This window comes from Apus apus, chromosome 4 (assembly GCF_020740795.1).
Source record: "Apus apus isolate bApuApu2 chromosome 4, bApuApu2.pri.cur, whole genome shotgun sequence".
Lineage (NCBI taxonomy): Eukaryota > Metazoa > Chordata > Aves > Apodiformes > Apodidae > Apus > Apus apus.
The window spans coordinates 39,343,217-39,360,044 of record NC_067285.1 but is presented as its reverse complement, the minus strand read 5'-3'; the positions used below and the strand labels follow the sequence as shown (position 1 = coordinate 39,360,044).

At 47.2% G+C, this 16,828-nt stretch overlaps 1 protein-coding gene across 9 annotated transcripts in view; it reads right to left on the bottom strand.

Annotated features, from left to right (window-relative positions):
* WRN (WRN RecQ like helicase) overlaps positions 1 to 16,828 on the bottom strand; it is a 128,795-nt gene that overhangs the window by 87,827 nt on the left and 24,140 nt on the right. For 6 of the 9 annotated variants that reach the window (XM_051619461.1, XM_051619467.1, XM_051619462.1 and 3 more), the window contains 20 exons: positions 16,292 to 16,360; positions 15,705 to 15,787; positions 14,518 to 14,624; positions 13,572 to 13,759; positions 12,302 to 12,479; positions 11,336 to 11,517; positions 10,512 to 10,613; positions 10,088 to 10,180; positions 8,641 to 8,779; positions 7,273 to 7,443; positions 7,085 to 7,179; positions 6,439 to 6,514; positions 6,213 to 6,277; positions 5,186 to 5,264; positions 4,791 to 4,903; positions 3,833 to 3,947; positions 2,641 to 2,766; positions 2,071 to 2,233; positions 1,014 to 1,228; positions 186 to 257 (listed from right to left, as the gene is read on the bottom strand). In XM_051619461.1, the coding sequence (XP_051475421.1) occupies positions 186 to 257; positions 1,014 to 1,228; positions 2,071 to 2,233; positions 2,641 to 2,766; positions 3,833 to 3,947; positions 4,791 to 4,903; positions 5,186 to 5,264; positions 6,213 to 6,277; positions 6,439 to 6,514; positions 7,085 to 7,179; positions 7,273 to 7,443; positions 8,641 to 8,779; positions 10,088 to 10,180; positions 10,512 to 10,613; positions 11,336 to 11,517; positions 12,302 to 12,479; positions 13,572 to 13,759; positions 14,518 to 14,624; positions 15,705 to 15,787; positions 16,292 to 16,360 (2,431 nt within the window). Of the gene's footprint in view, positions 1 to 185; positions 258 to 1,013; positions 1,229 to 2,070; positions 2,234 to 2,640; positions 2,767 to 3,832; positions 3,948 to 4,457; positions 4,520 to 4,790; positions 4,904 to 5,185; positions 5,265 to 6,212; positions 6,278 to 6,438; positions 6,515 to 7,084; positions 7,180 to 7,272; positions 7,444 to 8,640; positions 8,780 to 10,087; positions 10,181 to 10,511; positions 10,614 to 11,335; positions 11,518 to 12,301; positions 12,480 to 13,571; positions 13,760 to 14,517; positions 14,625 to 15,704; positions 15,788 to 16,291; positions 16,361 to 16,828 lie in introns of those variants that run through there. The other 3 variants (XM_051619460.1, XM_051619459.1, XM_051619466.1) reach the window with 3 other exon arrangements.

The window sequence follows — 16,828 nt, the reverse complement described above, 5'->3', positions numbered from 1 at the left end:
GTTTCCTGTCCATTTCACCACAGTGACATCTGAGATGTCAAACACAAGGGAATATTCTGGTGTTAAACCTGATTTCTGAGATTTTTTGGATCAGCTACACATCTCAGTGTTACTGAGAGCACTGTTAATGGCAGTTAATTAACTAGCTAACCCCAGGCTTTCTGACAGTAAGAACATCTGTTTACCAAAGCTGGAGGCACCTCTTGCAGCTGGGCTTTCTCTGCTCCTTCCTTCAGTGCTGGGTCAGTCAAACCACCCTGTGAAAGCAGCAGGAAGGTTGTTAAAATCCAAGATTTAAAAGGTGCCACAGGGAACTCTTGGAACCAGGGTATCTTCTGAAGGGGAAGTACATGAAGACTATTTGGCTTAGCTTTTGGATTTGCAGTCTACTCATTTATGTCATACTCATTTGATTTATAATTGCATGTCATTCCTGTTATTAAGCTCCAACAGCAAGGAAGTGTAAGCAGAGCTCAGCTGGACTACCAGGATGTCAGCTTCAGGAAGGAGGTGCCTCAAGACCCAGACATTGTAGAAGCAACACAGCACCCCAGGACACAAGAACCACTTGGATAACAAGGCTTGAAGAAGTGTTTGAGCCAGATTTCACCCTGCAAGGAGCAGACATGAAACCCCCAGTGCAGGCAGCAGCAGGACTTAGTCTGGAATTTCTTTCCCATTCCTACTGGGAGCCACTCAGTGGAGGGTGACCTTTTGTACAAGGTGCTGGGGACTTGGAAGAGGCCAGCCCAGGGCTCAGAAAACTGGCCCAGCCTCTCTCAAACAGCAACCAAGAGCTCCTTATTCCCTCAGATCCCTCCCCAGTGGGTCAGACCTGTGGCACAAGGGGTCTCAAAAGCACCAGAGGGACCCACAGAAGACAGTCCTACTCAAAGCTGACTGCAAGACTGACTGTGAAGATGAGACAACAAAACATCAACATAAAAAGGAGCTTTTAGTCTGCTCCTGCAAAGAGGAAATACTGTTTTCACAAAACCAGTTTTTTTACTGACCTTGGTTTTACTCCACAAGGCTTCTTCCCTGCTTGCTTCACCTGCTGCTGGTTTCTCTTGCTGCCCTTCTGGCCACACCAATGTCCTTCTGACACCTGAGCCACCCCCAGACTTCTTTCTCTCCTCTTTCTCCAACAATGCAATAGTCATTTTGATGAGATACAGTTCAATATTTGCAGGAACAAGTTTTCTAATGGCTTGGATTTGGCTGGTGTCTTGGAAAAATCAGAAATACAGTATTAGTTGGTTTTTTTTTTTTTCATCCTCTCACCCCTTCTCCAGTTTTGTTCCATAAAACACTTAGATCAAAGCATGGAAAAGAAAACAATTAAAACAGTGTATGGGTTTGACTCCAAAACCAGACCATGAGCTCATGGGACAAATCCCCACCTCATTCATGCTCACACAAATTTGAGAACACAACCTGAGAATCTGGTTGAGTCTGTAGCTGCTGCTGAAGAGACACATGAACCTGCTGTAGGACAGGAGTCACAAAACCAGCAAGTCAACAAACTCTGCCAAGCCAAGAAGTCAAAAATATTGGGCAAGACTGAAGTGTAACCCTCAGAGCCACATCTTCAGCCTCTCCACTAGCCTGTGGCACCACATGAGGAAGAGCTGCTTCTCCTGCACTTCTCAGCCTCCCCATCATCACCAAATGTCTTGCAGGAAAGTTGCACTGGGGAAGTTCTACAGCTTCTATCCAGTGTATTGTCTGTAGGTGTCAGTGCTTGAAGGAAGACTCTGTCAAGGCTGAAGTTTTATCCAAAACCACTTGGGTAAGTGACATATTTAAGAATGATGCCTGAAGCTTTTCAACAGCCAGCCCAGTGAGTGAGAGGGGTCATGAAGAAGTACCTTCCTTTGCTAATTAATGGACCACAACTGCCTTCTTACACAAGATGACCTTGCAAGGAAAGCAATGACCTTGCCTTGCCCCAGGCCTTCCAGAAAACATGGGTTCTACCTACAGTAGCAGCTGAGCTGTCAGTTTTTGGTTCCCTTCACCTGTATGGGCCTGTCATGTGAAGCTTCAGGTAAGGGCTGTGGTGCTCACCTGAGTCAATGGGAGGATTGCAGATAACATTGGAGATGATTTGGTGAACTTCAGGAGTCAAACCTGCTCTCTCCAGGTGCACAGGGTAGCCAGCTTTCATGGCCTGGAGCAGGTGAGTGCCCACCTCAGAAAGGGGCAGAGATCTGCTCTCACTTATAGTCCTCTAGGGAAACAGAGACAGAAGGGACTGAGACAGCAGAAGTGGCTGAAATCATGGTGGGAAAGGACCTCTGAGATCACCCAGTCCCACCATCCACACAAACCCCCCTAACAAACACAACCACACACACTCCACCAGCAAACACCTGCTAAAGCCTGCCCTGAAGTGTTACACCTCCATGTTTCTTCAGTACCCCCAAGGATGGTGACTCCCCCACCCTTCATTTCCTTGTCCAGAGCTAAGTCAGACGAGCTACCATTGCCAGGAAAGCCTCAGTGGCTTCAAGCAACCCTGCCCCAGCACTGGGCAGAGGATTTAAGAGAACTTGCAAACCCTCCCAACTCTTCTAGACAAAGCTTCCCCACTGTTAGTTTCCAAAAAGGAAGGGACTTCCTCAGGGAAGAGCTTACCACAGAGAGATTCTTCTCTTGGAATAGAACATAGGTGACATGCTCTGAGGGAGTGAGGGCTCCAGTTTGCTGCCAGGGAGATGTTCCTTTCTGATCTTTAGGTCCAGATGAGGGAAATGTGTCCATCTAAGTGAGAGGATTTAGAATCATTAAATCCTAGTGACAACCAAAGGACCATCCTCCCATTCTCCCAAGTTATCTGAGAGAGTAACACAACTGGAGTCATTCATCTCTATGGAAGCTTGTTTTGACCCCAAGTCCATCTTCCCCCCAGATCAAAAAGAAGATCCAGATAGACACCCACATTCTCTCACCTTAATAAAACAAGCCTGGGGTTGTCCAAGGGGTGTGCAAAAAAATCAGCCCCAAGACTCGTGTCCAACAAACTCTGGTGTTCAGACACATGCTCAGTGTGGGCAACTCCCTTTGTTTTCATCTTTTGCTCCAGACAGATTTACTGGGGAAAGAACCACCTAACAGGAATGCTGTTGGTCCCCATTCCTAGATCCTGATAGCTTTCCATGAAGCAGAAAGATCTCACAGAGCTTCCCAAGCATTACAGAGGAGCAGAACTGCTGCTCCACCTGCTCTCTAGACTTGCTAAGTCCCTTTCACTGTAGGTTGACACAGAAATGAAGATCCAAAAAGCAAAACAGCTTTGTAGTCCCCCTCCTCCTCTGCTCAATGGCACCCCACCATAGTGGCTGACAAGGAGCCACTCCTACACCAAGTCTTGAAGAACATGAACTGAGAACTAACAGGAGTCTTCCCAACAGCTGGAAATCTCCAGCCAGTCTCCTAAGGAGAAACTCAGGAAACAAAGCCCTGCCCTCCAAGTCTACTCAGTCCATATGCCACGGTGAAGGAACATTTAGGTACCTGCAGCCCCAAAGCACAGTAACTAGGTACAAGCTCTCAAGCATGTGGCACCTCCTGGCTGGATGGGTGGTCCTTACCAAGATGTCCTGGACTTCCACGCTGACCACATCAACCTGGAACCTCAGCCAGGCCCCAGTGTCATGGCCAAGGAGCACTTGGAGGTTTGGGAGGCCAGTTTGTACACAGGGCTCACAGGTTTTGCTGCCACACTCATAGCTGTGAGAAGGGCAACCTCTGAAGATGCCATCTGACAGCTGCAGACCAAATTGGGCCTTTAAGATTCTCCCAAAGTAGCAGACACTTGAAGTCATACCTGCAAACCATTCACTTGGCAGAAGTCCTTGATTTCAGCCAGGAGAGGGACCAACAGGATGGATTTTGCTTCAGATACACCATCAATTCTCTTCAGATTGTCAACAGTTGTAGGCCTGGTTTGGGATGAATAAAGAGCTCTGGAAATGTCCTGTGCCAGGTCTTGGCAAGAGTCTGAATGACACATGCTCAGACTACAGGTCTACTAGTTACAAGTTGAAAGGTGTTATTCCTGTACCCTCATCATCTCTGTAACCAAGCTGACTGTTGGTTGTGCTTCTGAATCTTCTGAATCTCAACCACAGCAGCCTGACCACAGCAAGAAGTCCCTGTTTGCTGGTTAATCCTTTGGAGCATCAGTTTAGCACATACACCTTCATTTCCTTTTACCTCCCAAGAGCAGCCAAGCCAAGAGTCCTTCCATGGAACAAGATGCCAAAAGTAGGATTGTCCAATGCCTTTTAGTGGCTGGAGAAGGCACCTGAGATGCATTATACACAGATAATGCACCCGAGGTGCATTACCAACTGAGGTGCCCCACAATGCCCTCTCATACCAAGAGTGGGGTGGGGGGGGAAGAAGAACTTCCCCCTCCTTTCAGTAGTTGAGAACAATAAGATGCTTACAGCAGAAGTACATGCTCCTTCTGTGACACTGCAGGTCTCTCAACCTCCTCTGACTGGTCAGCCTAACAAGAAGTTTTGACACAAAGGCAGGCAAAGTTGTCATTTCCATGTTTTTAAATGATAACTAGAATGAAGCAGCAAGTCTGATGTCAATAACTGCTTAAGTCACATCAGTCAGTGGTCTACAAGGGTATTAGAGCCCACAAAGAACCTCAGGAAAAGAGCTGCTCCTCTGCCAATGAGGCCTGCTCTCCCAACTAAAGCATAAAGGGGATTTGTGACTTGGCTTACAACCTTCTCAGTTTGTCCAACATGTGTGCATGGTGGCTTTACCTTTTCTGGGCCATCTCCACCAGGATCTTGTTGGTTGCCAAGACAGCTGGTGGAACTGCCTTCTCATTAGCTACCTTCTGTCTAGCAGTCAGCAACTTGCCATACAGAGCAGTCTGGAAAGAAGAGAGCCAAGTTCTCATGAAGCTGCTCTGGATAAACATTAATATGAGAGGAAAAGGTTTAACCTCCCTCATCTTCCCACTAATATATTATAAAAAAAACAAACAGTGACCACATCATCCATCTTAACGTATTTAAATCCTCTTTGAGGACTTGAGTTCAACACATCTTGGTGATATTACCAGCTGCCCAGGCCAGCTTGCTCCAGCACAGGAGGACTGGGGGCTGCAGGTCAATTACAGCTCACAGATCACCTCCCCTTTCCAAGAACTTACCTCTAGTTCTTTTTCTGGGGATGAAACAACAGATTCTGGGGGCTTCAAAGGAGGCTTCACTGGTGAGGACTCTGCAGCACTAAAAAAAATGGTGGGAAACAAGCCCTGCATTAGATCCATTTCCTCAGACTTTGCTGCCCTTGTCACCAGCTGGATTCCCAAACTGTGCATAAAAGGAAGTTCTTACAAGCACTTGCCACTCATGACTTTGACAGGACCTCACAAGAAACACCTCACACCTTCCCCCATGGCTGGCAACCTTTATCCTGGCCAAAGAGAGCTACTGACTTGAAAAGCATCAGTGACAAGGACACAGCTGCTGTGCTGCCAGCAGAATTAGCTGGGACACCACCAGCAATGTCCAGAGAGCAGCACCAGGGCCCATGTAGACAGGGACAGGTACCCCCAGGGAGCCTCAACTTACCTGTCTTCTCCAAACTAGTGGAGAGAGGCAGAAACCTCTAGGCTCCCTCACAGCCCCTGCACAAGGCACAGGCAGTTCTGCTGGCTTGAAGAGCAAGTCACAGCTTGGTCACTTTGGGGCCTGTGAATTGTATTTGCCAACTGGAAAAAACCCAACCCAATCATTATCCACTTCTTGTTTTAATTATCACCAAGTTAAAATCCATGAGTATGAACCATCACATAGAAGACAAACTAAAAAACCAGTAAAAGCACCCATTAGAAACCTGCTATTGCTGCAGCTTTATCACCATTTGCTGTTTTTCTTACTGGAGTTTGAAGTAAAACCAGTAAGTTTAGAGCAACTAATCAAGCTTCCTTCACCTGGGACACTACAACTACCCACCAACTTGTCAACTTCAAAGCCTGTTAAATGTTAGAATAGCTCAATATTTTTGAAATATTGGCAAATATTGGCAGGGTGCAGCAAGCTTTAAGCTTTTTTTTAACATATTCAGCATTTTTACCATCACTTCAGCTAGGAGAATGCTGGTTTAAAGGATCTTCCCACAACCAGTATCCCCTATTCACTTGGTCATTTGGGTTTAATTTCAAATACTCTTACCTGTTACTGCTTCTTGGAGAAGTTCTAGGTTTTCTCTCATATGAAAACATTTCATACAGAGACATCTAAAAAGAAAGGGGGGGGGGGGAAGCTGATTTAGCAGCCCTTCCACTGAAGTTGCTGTTAGCAGGAAAATATGAATCAGTGACACCAAGATAAGATTTGCAAGGTATTTTTTTTTTAAACAGGAGCAAGGGTGTGCAAGAGGAGTTGTGCTCATACAGACCTGCTTGACTGGGGACTGTGTTTTCCCTTTGGTGCCTGGGGAACCCTGTGTTGAGAGGACAGCTGCAGGTTTGCTGCTGCAATGCAATGAAAATTAATTACATCTCCAGCAAATCAGACCCAGTCATTTGTGCAGTGGCACTGCCACTAAAAACAACAAACAAACCCCATTTTGATAAGCCAGCTGATTGGAACTTGGTACAGGGAGAGCTTTGGGAAACCAAAAGGTCTTTTTTTTCCCCCCTAAGGTGAGACCCTGGCCCAGGTTGCCCAGGGAAGCTGTGGCTGCCCCATCCCTGGCAGTGTTGAAGGGCAGGTTGGATGGGGCTTGGAGCAACCTGGGCTGGTGGGAGGTGTCCCTGCCCATGCAGGTGGGCTGGAACTAGGTGATCTTGAAGGCTCTTCCAACTCAAAGCATTCTAGGATTCTATGTCACCTTTTGTAGCTGCAGTCAGAAGTGTCTCTCCAGGCACCTTCCCTGACTTTTTTTATGATGATACTGCCTAAGGGGAAACTCTAGATGGAGAAACCAAGTGCAGAAGTCTCCTGTCCAGCCTAAGCCATCTCCAGAAGCAGACTTCCAAAACTGGTGACCTGCTGCTAAATGAATCAAGAAACATTCAAGACAACACATGTACTATCATTACCTTCTAGCAGGTCTGTGCAAGGTAAGGTCTTCATTGGACTGGAGCAGAAGACTTGCAGTGGAAGCAGATCCAGCTTTCAACAGCCAGTTTCTACCCTGTAAGAAAGACACCATGTGGCTTAGCTGTGGATTATTAGCTATGGATTACTCAGAGATGTCTACAGAGGGGAGTTCCTCATTCAGAAGTACCTTCTGGTTAAGCACACATAGGGTGGCAAACTTGTTATCCCTAGTGACTTCTCTAAGGAACCCTTCCATTATCAGCTGTTGGCAGAGGGATTTCCACCAGTTCTCTGGCCACTCTCTCCCACTGCCAAAGAGGGGGTGTCTCCGGTATCTGTCTGGCAAGCGCTGAGAGCCCTGAAATCAGGGAAAAAGAATTGGGTCAGACTGCTCCAGTCCTGCTGGAAGGAAGTCTCCAACACAACCAGCAAGATGAAGATCTGAGAGTTCGTCCTCCAGAACATTTCTCCACAGAAGCACTTTCCTGTGAAGATACAAGGCTCAATATTTTGCTGAAACTCACGTTCCAATAACCACACCCACAGCAGCTCAATTGTGAAAGCATCAACCATCCCTAGGGCCTCACTCATGCTGCCTGAAGAGTTCTGGAGTACTGTGTCCAGTTCTGAAGCCCCCAACATAAAGGACATGAAGCTGTCAGAGCAGGTCCAGCAGAGGCCACAAAGGTGATCAGAGCTGGAGCAGCTCTGCTCTGGAGACAGGCTGGGAGAGCTGGGGTGTTCAGCCTGGAGAAGAGAAGGCTCCAGGGAGACCTTAGAGCACCTTCCAGGGCCTGAAGGGGCTCCAGGAAAGCTGGGGAGGGGCCTGGGACAAGGACAGGGAGGGAGAGGACAAGAGGGAATGGATTAAAACTGGAAGAGGGAGATTGAGGTGAGACATGAGGAGGGAATTCTGGAGTGTGAGGGTGGTGAGACCCTGGCCCAGGTTGCCCAGGGAAGCTGTGGCTGCCCCATCCCTGGCAGTGTTGAAGGGCAGGTTGGATGGGGCTTGGAGCAGCCTGGGCTGGTGGGAGGTGTCCCTGCCCATGCAGGGGGGATGGAACTAGGTGATCTTGAAGGTCCCTTCCAACCCAAACCAGTCTGTGATTCTGTAATCCTATTAACTCAAACCAACCCACAAAACACAGGCCAGCTCCACACCAGGCAAACAACAGGTACAATTTCTCATCTGAGCACTTGGGTTGAACATTGTCCTGTTGAGAAAAACAGAACTAAGATGGAAAGAGCTTGGAGGCAGAACCTGTTCCTCTGCTGTACCTGCACAAGATTAATTCCAACATGCTTAGGAGATGGCCTGTTTTTATGGCCATTGCCTTTGAAGACAACAATCTAGTGGGCTGTATGGGAAGTGCTACTGAACAGCTTCATGACACCTAGACTTCACCTCTCTACTGATACCCAGCTCTCCAAGAAAAAGGTGCTAGACACATAATTGTGTGATACACACTATAACATGTATGTGTATCCATTAAGAGGGACACTCTCACAGTCCCTCCACTCTTCCAAACACATACAAGGATTTATCATCACTTACAGACCCTCGGAGAAACAGAATGGGAATTTTAGTTCCAAACTTCTCATCCAGGGCAGTGATTGCAGACAGCAGCTGATAGGCTTGCTTCCCAAAGTCCTGGAGACCTCTCTCTGAGACACTGGAGACAGCACAAGAGGCTCTGAAACACACAAAGAAAACCAACCTTAAACACAGACAAATCAAGTCCCCTCCCCCTTCTTTCAACTATTGTCTGTTCAAGTGGTAACTAATTAAAATACACCCTTCAGGTGACATTAATAAAAGCAATCCAGCATGTTCTCATGTCAAGAAGAGACCAGAAGTCAAAATCACTTGTGGTTAAGATAGCTGCCCAGGGCAACCCCAAGCAATTCTTGGTGGTACTTGCTGTGACAGAACAAGATTGTCTCAGCACTCTTCTGAATATTGGGACTGGTTCAGGCATAGGAGGCATTTCTTTAATTGCACCTAATAGCAAAGAGGTTTTGTTGCCTTTTTAAAAACCAAACAAAGGGGAAAAAACCAGAAGGAAACAGCAACCCCATTAAAGATTTCCTAGGGTTTGGTGATGTGTTTATTACTGACCTTCCCACTGAAAAAAATTACTAACACAAATGACTCCTAAAGATGAGAAACAGGACAATGATCTATTTCAAATGATTTTAGTTCTGCAACACAAATTCACGATGTGGCTCTTTTCTGGCACAGCAATGTGACTGCAAAAGATGGAAATTATGATCTCTCAAATTATCTCCTTGGTTAGCTTTAGTGGAAGCTAGGGAAAGACTTCCTAATCCTTGAGCACACAGGAAATGGAGCTGAATTGATAACCTTTTGCCAGAAAGCAAAAAGCACAGCATCTCACCTCTGCTCAGGAAGCACCAGGCTCCCAGCAAGAACAAGGAATCCTTTGTTCTAACTTCAGGGAAAGCATCTATGTGCACACAGGAGAGCCTGAGGAAGGTGTTTCTGCTCATACCTGTGTGACTACCAACCCCCTGGCTTCTCTCCAGCCCATCTTGGAGATGATTAGCAATGCTAGAAAGAATCTGTGTCAGCACAGGCTGGAACAGGAGAACCACTCCCTTAACACTCCAGCAATTTAACATTAGACACATGGTATCACACTCCACTTGCAAATGTTTTCTTTAGGGATTAATTATCAAAGAGGATTTCAACTGATGAACAGAAGTTATTTCACAGTCAAGAGTGCTGCTCTAAACCCTTTTAGGACCTGTGACCCTATTTTGTTTACAGGCTTTCCCCCCAGCCTGACTTCCATCTCTCAGACACCTCCTGGCTCAACTATTGAAGAGAAGGTTCAGAGATGGTTCTTCCAAGATAAACTTCAGGCTGAACATCTGCAAGATCAGATGCATCCAGTGTCAATTCTTTTAGATAATTTGCCTTGCAAGTCAGCCTGAGAGAACATAACCTCTTGGATCAGTCTCCAGGGAAACAAGCTTACCTGGACCTGCAATTATCACAGCATTCTTCTGTGCCCATGATGCCAGAGGAAACCTTTCGAAGCTGTTTGTCTTCAAAATGAGACAGGATGATTCTGCCCGAGGGAACGTACAGAATTAAAAGACAAGACTAGGAATTTACACCTTAAATCTATTGCAGAAAACAGGGCTGAAATCAGCCCTCATTAATCAATCCACTGGGGAGCCAATTATTTGGCTTTGACTCCCCCAAATTAAAAAAAAAACACCTGTGTTTCTTGCCAAGTAAATAAGGCAACACCTGAGGTAGATGCATCAATACGCTGAACTGCAGAACACGTGGTGAGGATAAGAAGCCTTCTGGCCACGAGCTCCCGTTGCCACCAAGTCACAGTGGCTCTTGTCAAAGCTGACTGAGGTGACAAAGCATTCAACTCCAGTACTCACCTCCTCCTGCAGGCATTTGACACTAGGTACTCCTCTATTTTTGCCAACATCTTCAGTTTGTACAGGCGGAAGCTTTCGCTGCGTATCTCGTTGAGAAGGTGTCTGTCAGCCAGAGGGGAAAAAGAGCCTGAGATATTGTCCAATATCCTCCTGTCCCACAGCAAAAATGCACCATGCCAGATGATTGGCTGGGTCCAATTCACCAGAAACAGCTAGGGGAAAAAAAAAAATCCTACTAAAACCAGACCCGATAGTTGAGCTGAGGTTTCTGCCTGCCTGGCAGAAAAAAAAAAGCAGGGAAGTCTATGGTTTCCAACCCTGGCAGTCTGCTGCGACCAGTTCAAATGACTGAGTTGAGACCTTTCTGTGATCCTACACAAGCTATGGGCAAAGATCCCAGCAGACCTCTACAAGCAGGACTCGCCCACCCAGAGGAAAGTGTGCATTTCTCTATTTATAGATAAACAACAGAGGGAGAAATCAACAGCATCAACACTCTTAAAGGGTGGTGATCCATCTGGCACCTCACCAGGTGGGTCTGAGAACAGGTCAGATGATTGACAAGCGACCAGGTTCCATCACTGCCTGCCTTGGAAAGCAGCTCCAGAAAGCAGAACAGAAACAAGGACAAACTCCTTGCCATTAGTGAACTTGGGGATTATCTCCTAGAGAAAAGAGAATCTCCTTAGCACTACGTGTATGCAGGAAAGGATGTGGAACCACCCTGAGAAACACAGCACATCTGCAGCCAAACCCACCCCGCTCCGCTCCCTTTTGGTCTCTTTTGGCTACCTGTGGCAAAGCAATCATCCCCAGCCCTTTACCTGTTAAAGAACAGGTCTGTCTTAGTCCACAGGACGTGACATGAGGCAGGAAGCCCATCACGACCAGCTCTCCCAATTTCCTGATAATAGGACTCCATCTCCTTCGGGGCGCCGTAATGAATCACCAGCCGGATATCTGCTTTGTTGATGCCCATCCCAAAGGCCACTGTAGCCACCACACACTAGGAAACAGGAGCCACAAGCTGAATATTTGGAAAGCAGCATCAAGAATAGGCCTGGATTGGTGCTCAGGCACTTGGTTACAACTTGAGGTGGAGCTCCTGGAAAGAGTCCAGAGGAGGTAATGGAGATGATGGGAGGGCTGGAGCAGCTCTGCTCTGGAGACAGGCTGGGAGAGCTGGGGTGTTCAGCCTGGAGAAGAGAAGGCTCCAGGGAGACCTTAGAGCACCTTCCAGGGCCTGAAGGGGCTTCAGGAAAGCTGGGGAGGGACTTGGGACAAGGGCAGGGAGGGAGAGGACAAGGGGGAAGGGATTAAAACCAGAAGAGGGAGATTTAGGTGAGACATGAAGAGGAAATTCTTGAGTGTGAGGGTAGTGAGACCCTGGCCCAGGTTGCCCAGGGAAGCTGTGGTTGCCCCATCCCTGGCAGTGTTGAAGGGCAGGTTGGATGGGGCTTGGAGCAGCCTGGGTTGGTGGGAGGTGTCCCTGCCCATGGAGGAGGTTGGAACTGGATGATCTTGAAGGTCCCTTCCAACCCAAACCAGTCTGTGAAGAAATCAGCTCCCAGAACATGTGGTATTATTCCAGCTACCTCTGCTTTCCTCAGCTGCTGTGTTTTTAAAAGACTAGCTAAAGGAATTTGAAACAGAAGCCTGGAATCCTGTCAGCACAGACCAGCAATTTCTTCTGGAGACAGAGTAAATGGGAAACACATGCCCCAATTCTTTCCCCTCCCAGAAACTCTGCAGTTATAAAGAGGACCAAGTGTACTTGGTTTCCTACGTACCTGAATTTCATCCCTCATGAACTGGTGGTGGGTGTCTCTCCTTTGCTTGATACCCATGCCAGCATGGTATGCAGCACAGGCCACACCAAGTGTCAGCAAGGCAGCCACAATCTGTTCTGTGGCCTTTCTTGAAGGGCAGTAGATGATTGTGGGGCCTTCAAACTCATACACAGAACTGCTGTGAAGGTGAAGACACAAGAAAGAAGAAATCACCCTCCTGCAAGTTGAAAAGGCAAGGCAGCTTTTCCAGCAGTTCTCCTTGGTGGGGATTTAGAAATTGAAGCATGTTTTTAACTGGTCCTTGTGTACACAAACTGTCTGTCCTTTGGAAAAATGGACTTGGAAATTACCTGGGGCTTTTAGGGTTATTTTCCAAAATACTGAAGATTTTAGTCTCCAGGGTCTTTAGGGCTCCCAATTGGGAAGACAAGGGGTAATGGTTTTAAACTGAAAGAGGAGAGATTTAGGTTAGAGATCAGGAGGAAATTCCTTAGTGTGAGGGTGGTGAGAGCCTGGCCCAGGCTGCCCAGGGAAGCTGTGGCTGCCCCATCCCTGGCAGTGTTGAAGGGCAGGTTGGATGGGGCTTGGAACAACCTGGGCTGGTGGGAGGTGTCCCTGCCCACGCAGGGGAGTTGGAACTGGATGATCTTGAAGGCCCCTTCCAACCCAAACCAGTCCATGATTCCATGATAACTTCCTTCAAGTCATCAGGAAATCTGCTTTTCCAGCTGACACTTTGGAAAGGTCTCAATTCACATAACGAGGTACAAATGAACAGTGAGAGATTCCTTTTCATTGCTGCAGAGGCACACATGGTGGCTTGTGACAAGGAGAACAAAAGCAGAATGGGTACACCCCTAGCTCTCCTAACAGAAAATGACTGCAATTCTTCTGCTCAGATGAGCTTTCTTTTAAAAAAATGGTGTTAACTGCAGATCGACAAAGGATTTGCACGTATTTTGGACAATTCTGTCTGGGAAGTTACCCACTAGCCAATCCATCATAATCACTCAAGCTGCTGGTGCCAGCAGGTCCTCTGAGGAGCAAATGACATGCCAACAGCCAGAGTCCATGGCTCATTGCCTCAAAAGCCCTTTTAAACTGGGAGAGGAGTGGGCAACACAAGATGCAAGTGACCAGCATGATGTCAGAGCCAAGCTCCAGAGAAGGCCCAGCTTCCTCCTCCCCAGATCACTTCTAGACTGGGACACACTACAGGGACACCAATGTGGGTCTGAGGGACCACCAGACAACAGGCTTCAATCCTTACCTTCCTTTCCTAGCCAGGAACTGCTTCAAATCTCTAAGGAGATCTCCACTTTGTCGTCCCACTTCTAGGAACAGGTTGGGCCTGTCAAAACTGGTGCAGGTGACCTGAGGATTCTTCAGGTTCAGGCAGCTCAGGATGTCTCCTCTGATGGATGGACTTGCAGTTGCAGTTAAAGCAACAATGGGAACCTGCAAGGAGTAAGAATAAAAAAGATCCAGAGCTCTCACTGACACTTTCTTAACAAAAAAAAATCCCAAGTTAAAGCTGAAATAGCAGGTAAATGGGCCCTTTAATCTGTTCATGATCACTGGATCAGCTCAGCCATTGGAAAATGTAGTTCATGTTCCACTTTGGCTTACACTGCTCAGGAGAGGAGTCGGGGACAGAGCACTGTTTTATTTGAATGTGTGCTTTAGTTCCATCTCCAACAAGTCCACAGGAATTCCCTGATGTGGTCACAGAATCACAGAATCATCCTGGTTGGAAGGGACCTTGAAGGTCAAGTCCAACTACGTGGCCAGCTCAATCTAGGGAGCCTAGGATGAAGCTTCCAAGCTCAGCATGTGAAGTTGAGCTCTAAACTTTTTGAGCTTCTGCAAGAAATGCTTGAGAGTGCCTAAAAATCATAGTTCCTTGCTCTTCCACTCACCCAGCCCATTTGAAAACCAAAAAGCCTCACTATTAAAAAAGAAGCTTAGGGTCATCACCTTCCACAGCATAAGGATCCAACCAAGTCATTTTATTTTCAGCAGTTTCTGTAAGTCCATGTTAATCATCTCCTTCCTTTAAGCATGTGGGAATAAAACCCCACAAAGCTCAATCATTTGCAGGGAGACTGCATCAACCCCAAAGCAGCAACATCAAAAATCTGGTACTTCCCAACTACCAAATCCAATGAGACAGCACCCTTCTTTTCCCTTGGGAAGCAACCATAGCAAAACCTCACCGATGGGAGAGCCTTCTTCAACGAGCCTAAACTTCTAAAGGAGTGTCTGAAGTCGTGGCCCCACTCAGAAATGCAATGAGCTTCATCAACAGCTAGGAGGGTGATACCTGGTGGGCACAAAACCACAGCACAGAAACGTGACCAAGGCAAGCCAAGATGGCAAGGGACAACATGCCAGCTCTCCACTCTGCTCCATTTCAAGCTTTCTTCAGAAGGCACCAGCAGCCTCTCTAAATTTTGGCTCCAGGGACATCTTTTCCTATACCAACTCCCATAACACTCTCTTGGAAAAAGGCCCAAGGACTTTGCCAAACTTCCTCCACCACCATCTCTGCTTCCTTCTCCAAGCTTCACATCTCCAACATCCCTCACAATGGGTCAAAATCTTCATCTGCCTCTGACAGGACCTCTTCCCACCCCCTGCTTGCCAAGCTTCAGGCACAAATGCCCATTACAGATGTCATTCCTTTCATCTTCTGGATTGTAAAACAAAGCCAGTGTCTCATGTCTGCACCAAAGAGTTAAGTGAAAGTCCAGAAGAATGAGGGGAGATGCCCACGGAAAATAACCTTCTGGTTTTTGACTCAGAAAACCCCCTCAACATGACTACAGATGGCCCATTCTAATCTCTATTTTCAGAGTGTCAGAGAGGTCAAACATACAGCTTTTGGGGGCTCCAGAAATTCAGATGGGGTGTCTTCCACCTAGATTGTCCTCCTTGCCTACAGAATTAAACTCAGTTTCAGTTACAACATGCTTGAGGTTTACGTGCCTTGAATTTTTCCTACTCTAAGATGTATCATCTTTGAAAAGAAGATCTGTAAGAGGCACTTTGAGTGTTTCAAAACAATTTCATTGTTGCAGCCTAAGATCAGAGATGTTCAGATACTTAAAAGGCTAAAATATTCAGTGATATACATTTCACTCCTGTGATTTAAAGTATTTTAACATCTCTGTTCCTGGTAACTTGTCTGATGTTCTCATGCTGAAGACACCACTCATGTACAATTTTATTTTTCCATCAACAACAGGATCTTCTGGCACCATTTATTGGCAGTCACTACCCTAGTCTCTGAGCTCACCAGTGGTGAGAAACTGGTGAGAAATGTTCAAGCATGCAAAAGATGTAAAACAAATCTGAATTTAAGCTGCCTACCAGCTCACCCGTAACTGCAATCCCAACTCACCAATAGTTTGGTGAAGATCCTGAAGTAGCTCCAAGTTGGCTGAACAAAATTCTGGAGTCATGTATATGACTCTGTACTGACCCCTGAAACAGCAAGAAAATAGACTGTCACAGAAGGAAAAAACCCAGCCAACTTGACCAAATTGAACATAACCATGGTTGTCTAGAAGATGCAAAGGAGAACAAGTACAGGCTCCTGGAGAGGGAACAAGAGGAAGGCAGTGAAGACCACAGAAAGCATTCCAGAACAGTAGGAAACCAAGGCAGTCCACAGCCTTAGAGGAACAGGCAGCAGAGATAGTGACTAGGCTTTAGAACCAGACAGGAGACCCGTGGCCATGGCCTAGTGACAAATACAGGTCTGTGTAAAATCATGTCTAAATCCCCTCAAAGCTGAGTCAACAAGCCCCACCTCCCCAGCCAGAGGCACAAGAGGGTGGCTGCAGCCTGGGTGAAGGCAGTGTCACTGACTTCCAGGCTCCTGGGCTGAGCCAGAACCAAGAGTTTCAGGGAGGAGGGAGACATCCCACCTGTCCAGCACAGCCCTGTCAGACCCTGCAGCCCCAGGAGGCTTCACCAGGGACTCACTCTTTGATGCAGTCTCTGATGTTTCTCGACTGAGCCGAACCGAGCAAGCAAGCAGGAACCCCTGACATCCTGCAGAAAGGAAAAGCACAAGTCAGGAACAGGAGGCTGGGAGGTCAGAGACCCCCTTCTTCCAAGGATCTTCTGGGAAAGAGCCTTCTGAAGGAGCAAGAGTGCTCAGTGGCTGCTCCTGCCACCCAAATGGCTCTTCCCCTTCCCCCCAACACGCACACTTGATCAGTGCGGCCAGCAGTGGGAGAAAAATAAAGGCCTTTTCCACTGTCTGCCTTGTCTTTCCATCTGTGATCAGCTGCTGGCTGCCCACCAGGTGGCTGCATTTTGATGACAGATGCAAATATTACACTGACCAGCTCATCCACTTCATAGCTGACTTCTTTCTGCAACCCTGTTCTCTTAAGTCATTCACTGCATTTGATGAGAGCCCTTTGTTTTGGTAACTTCTTCCCCCTCACTCCTCCAGGTTTCAGCCCTTGGCAGAACTGCACCCAAATTCACCCAAATTCACCCAATGGTTTGGGT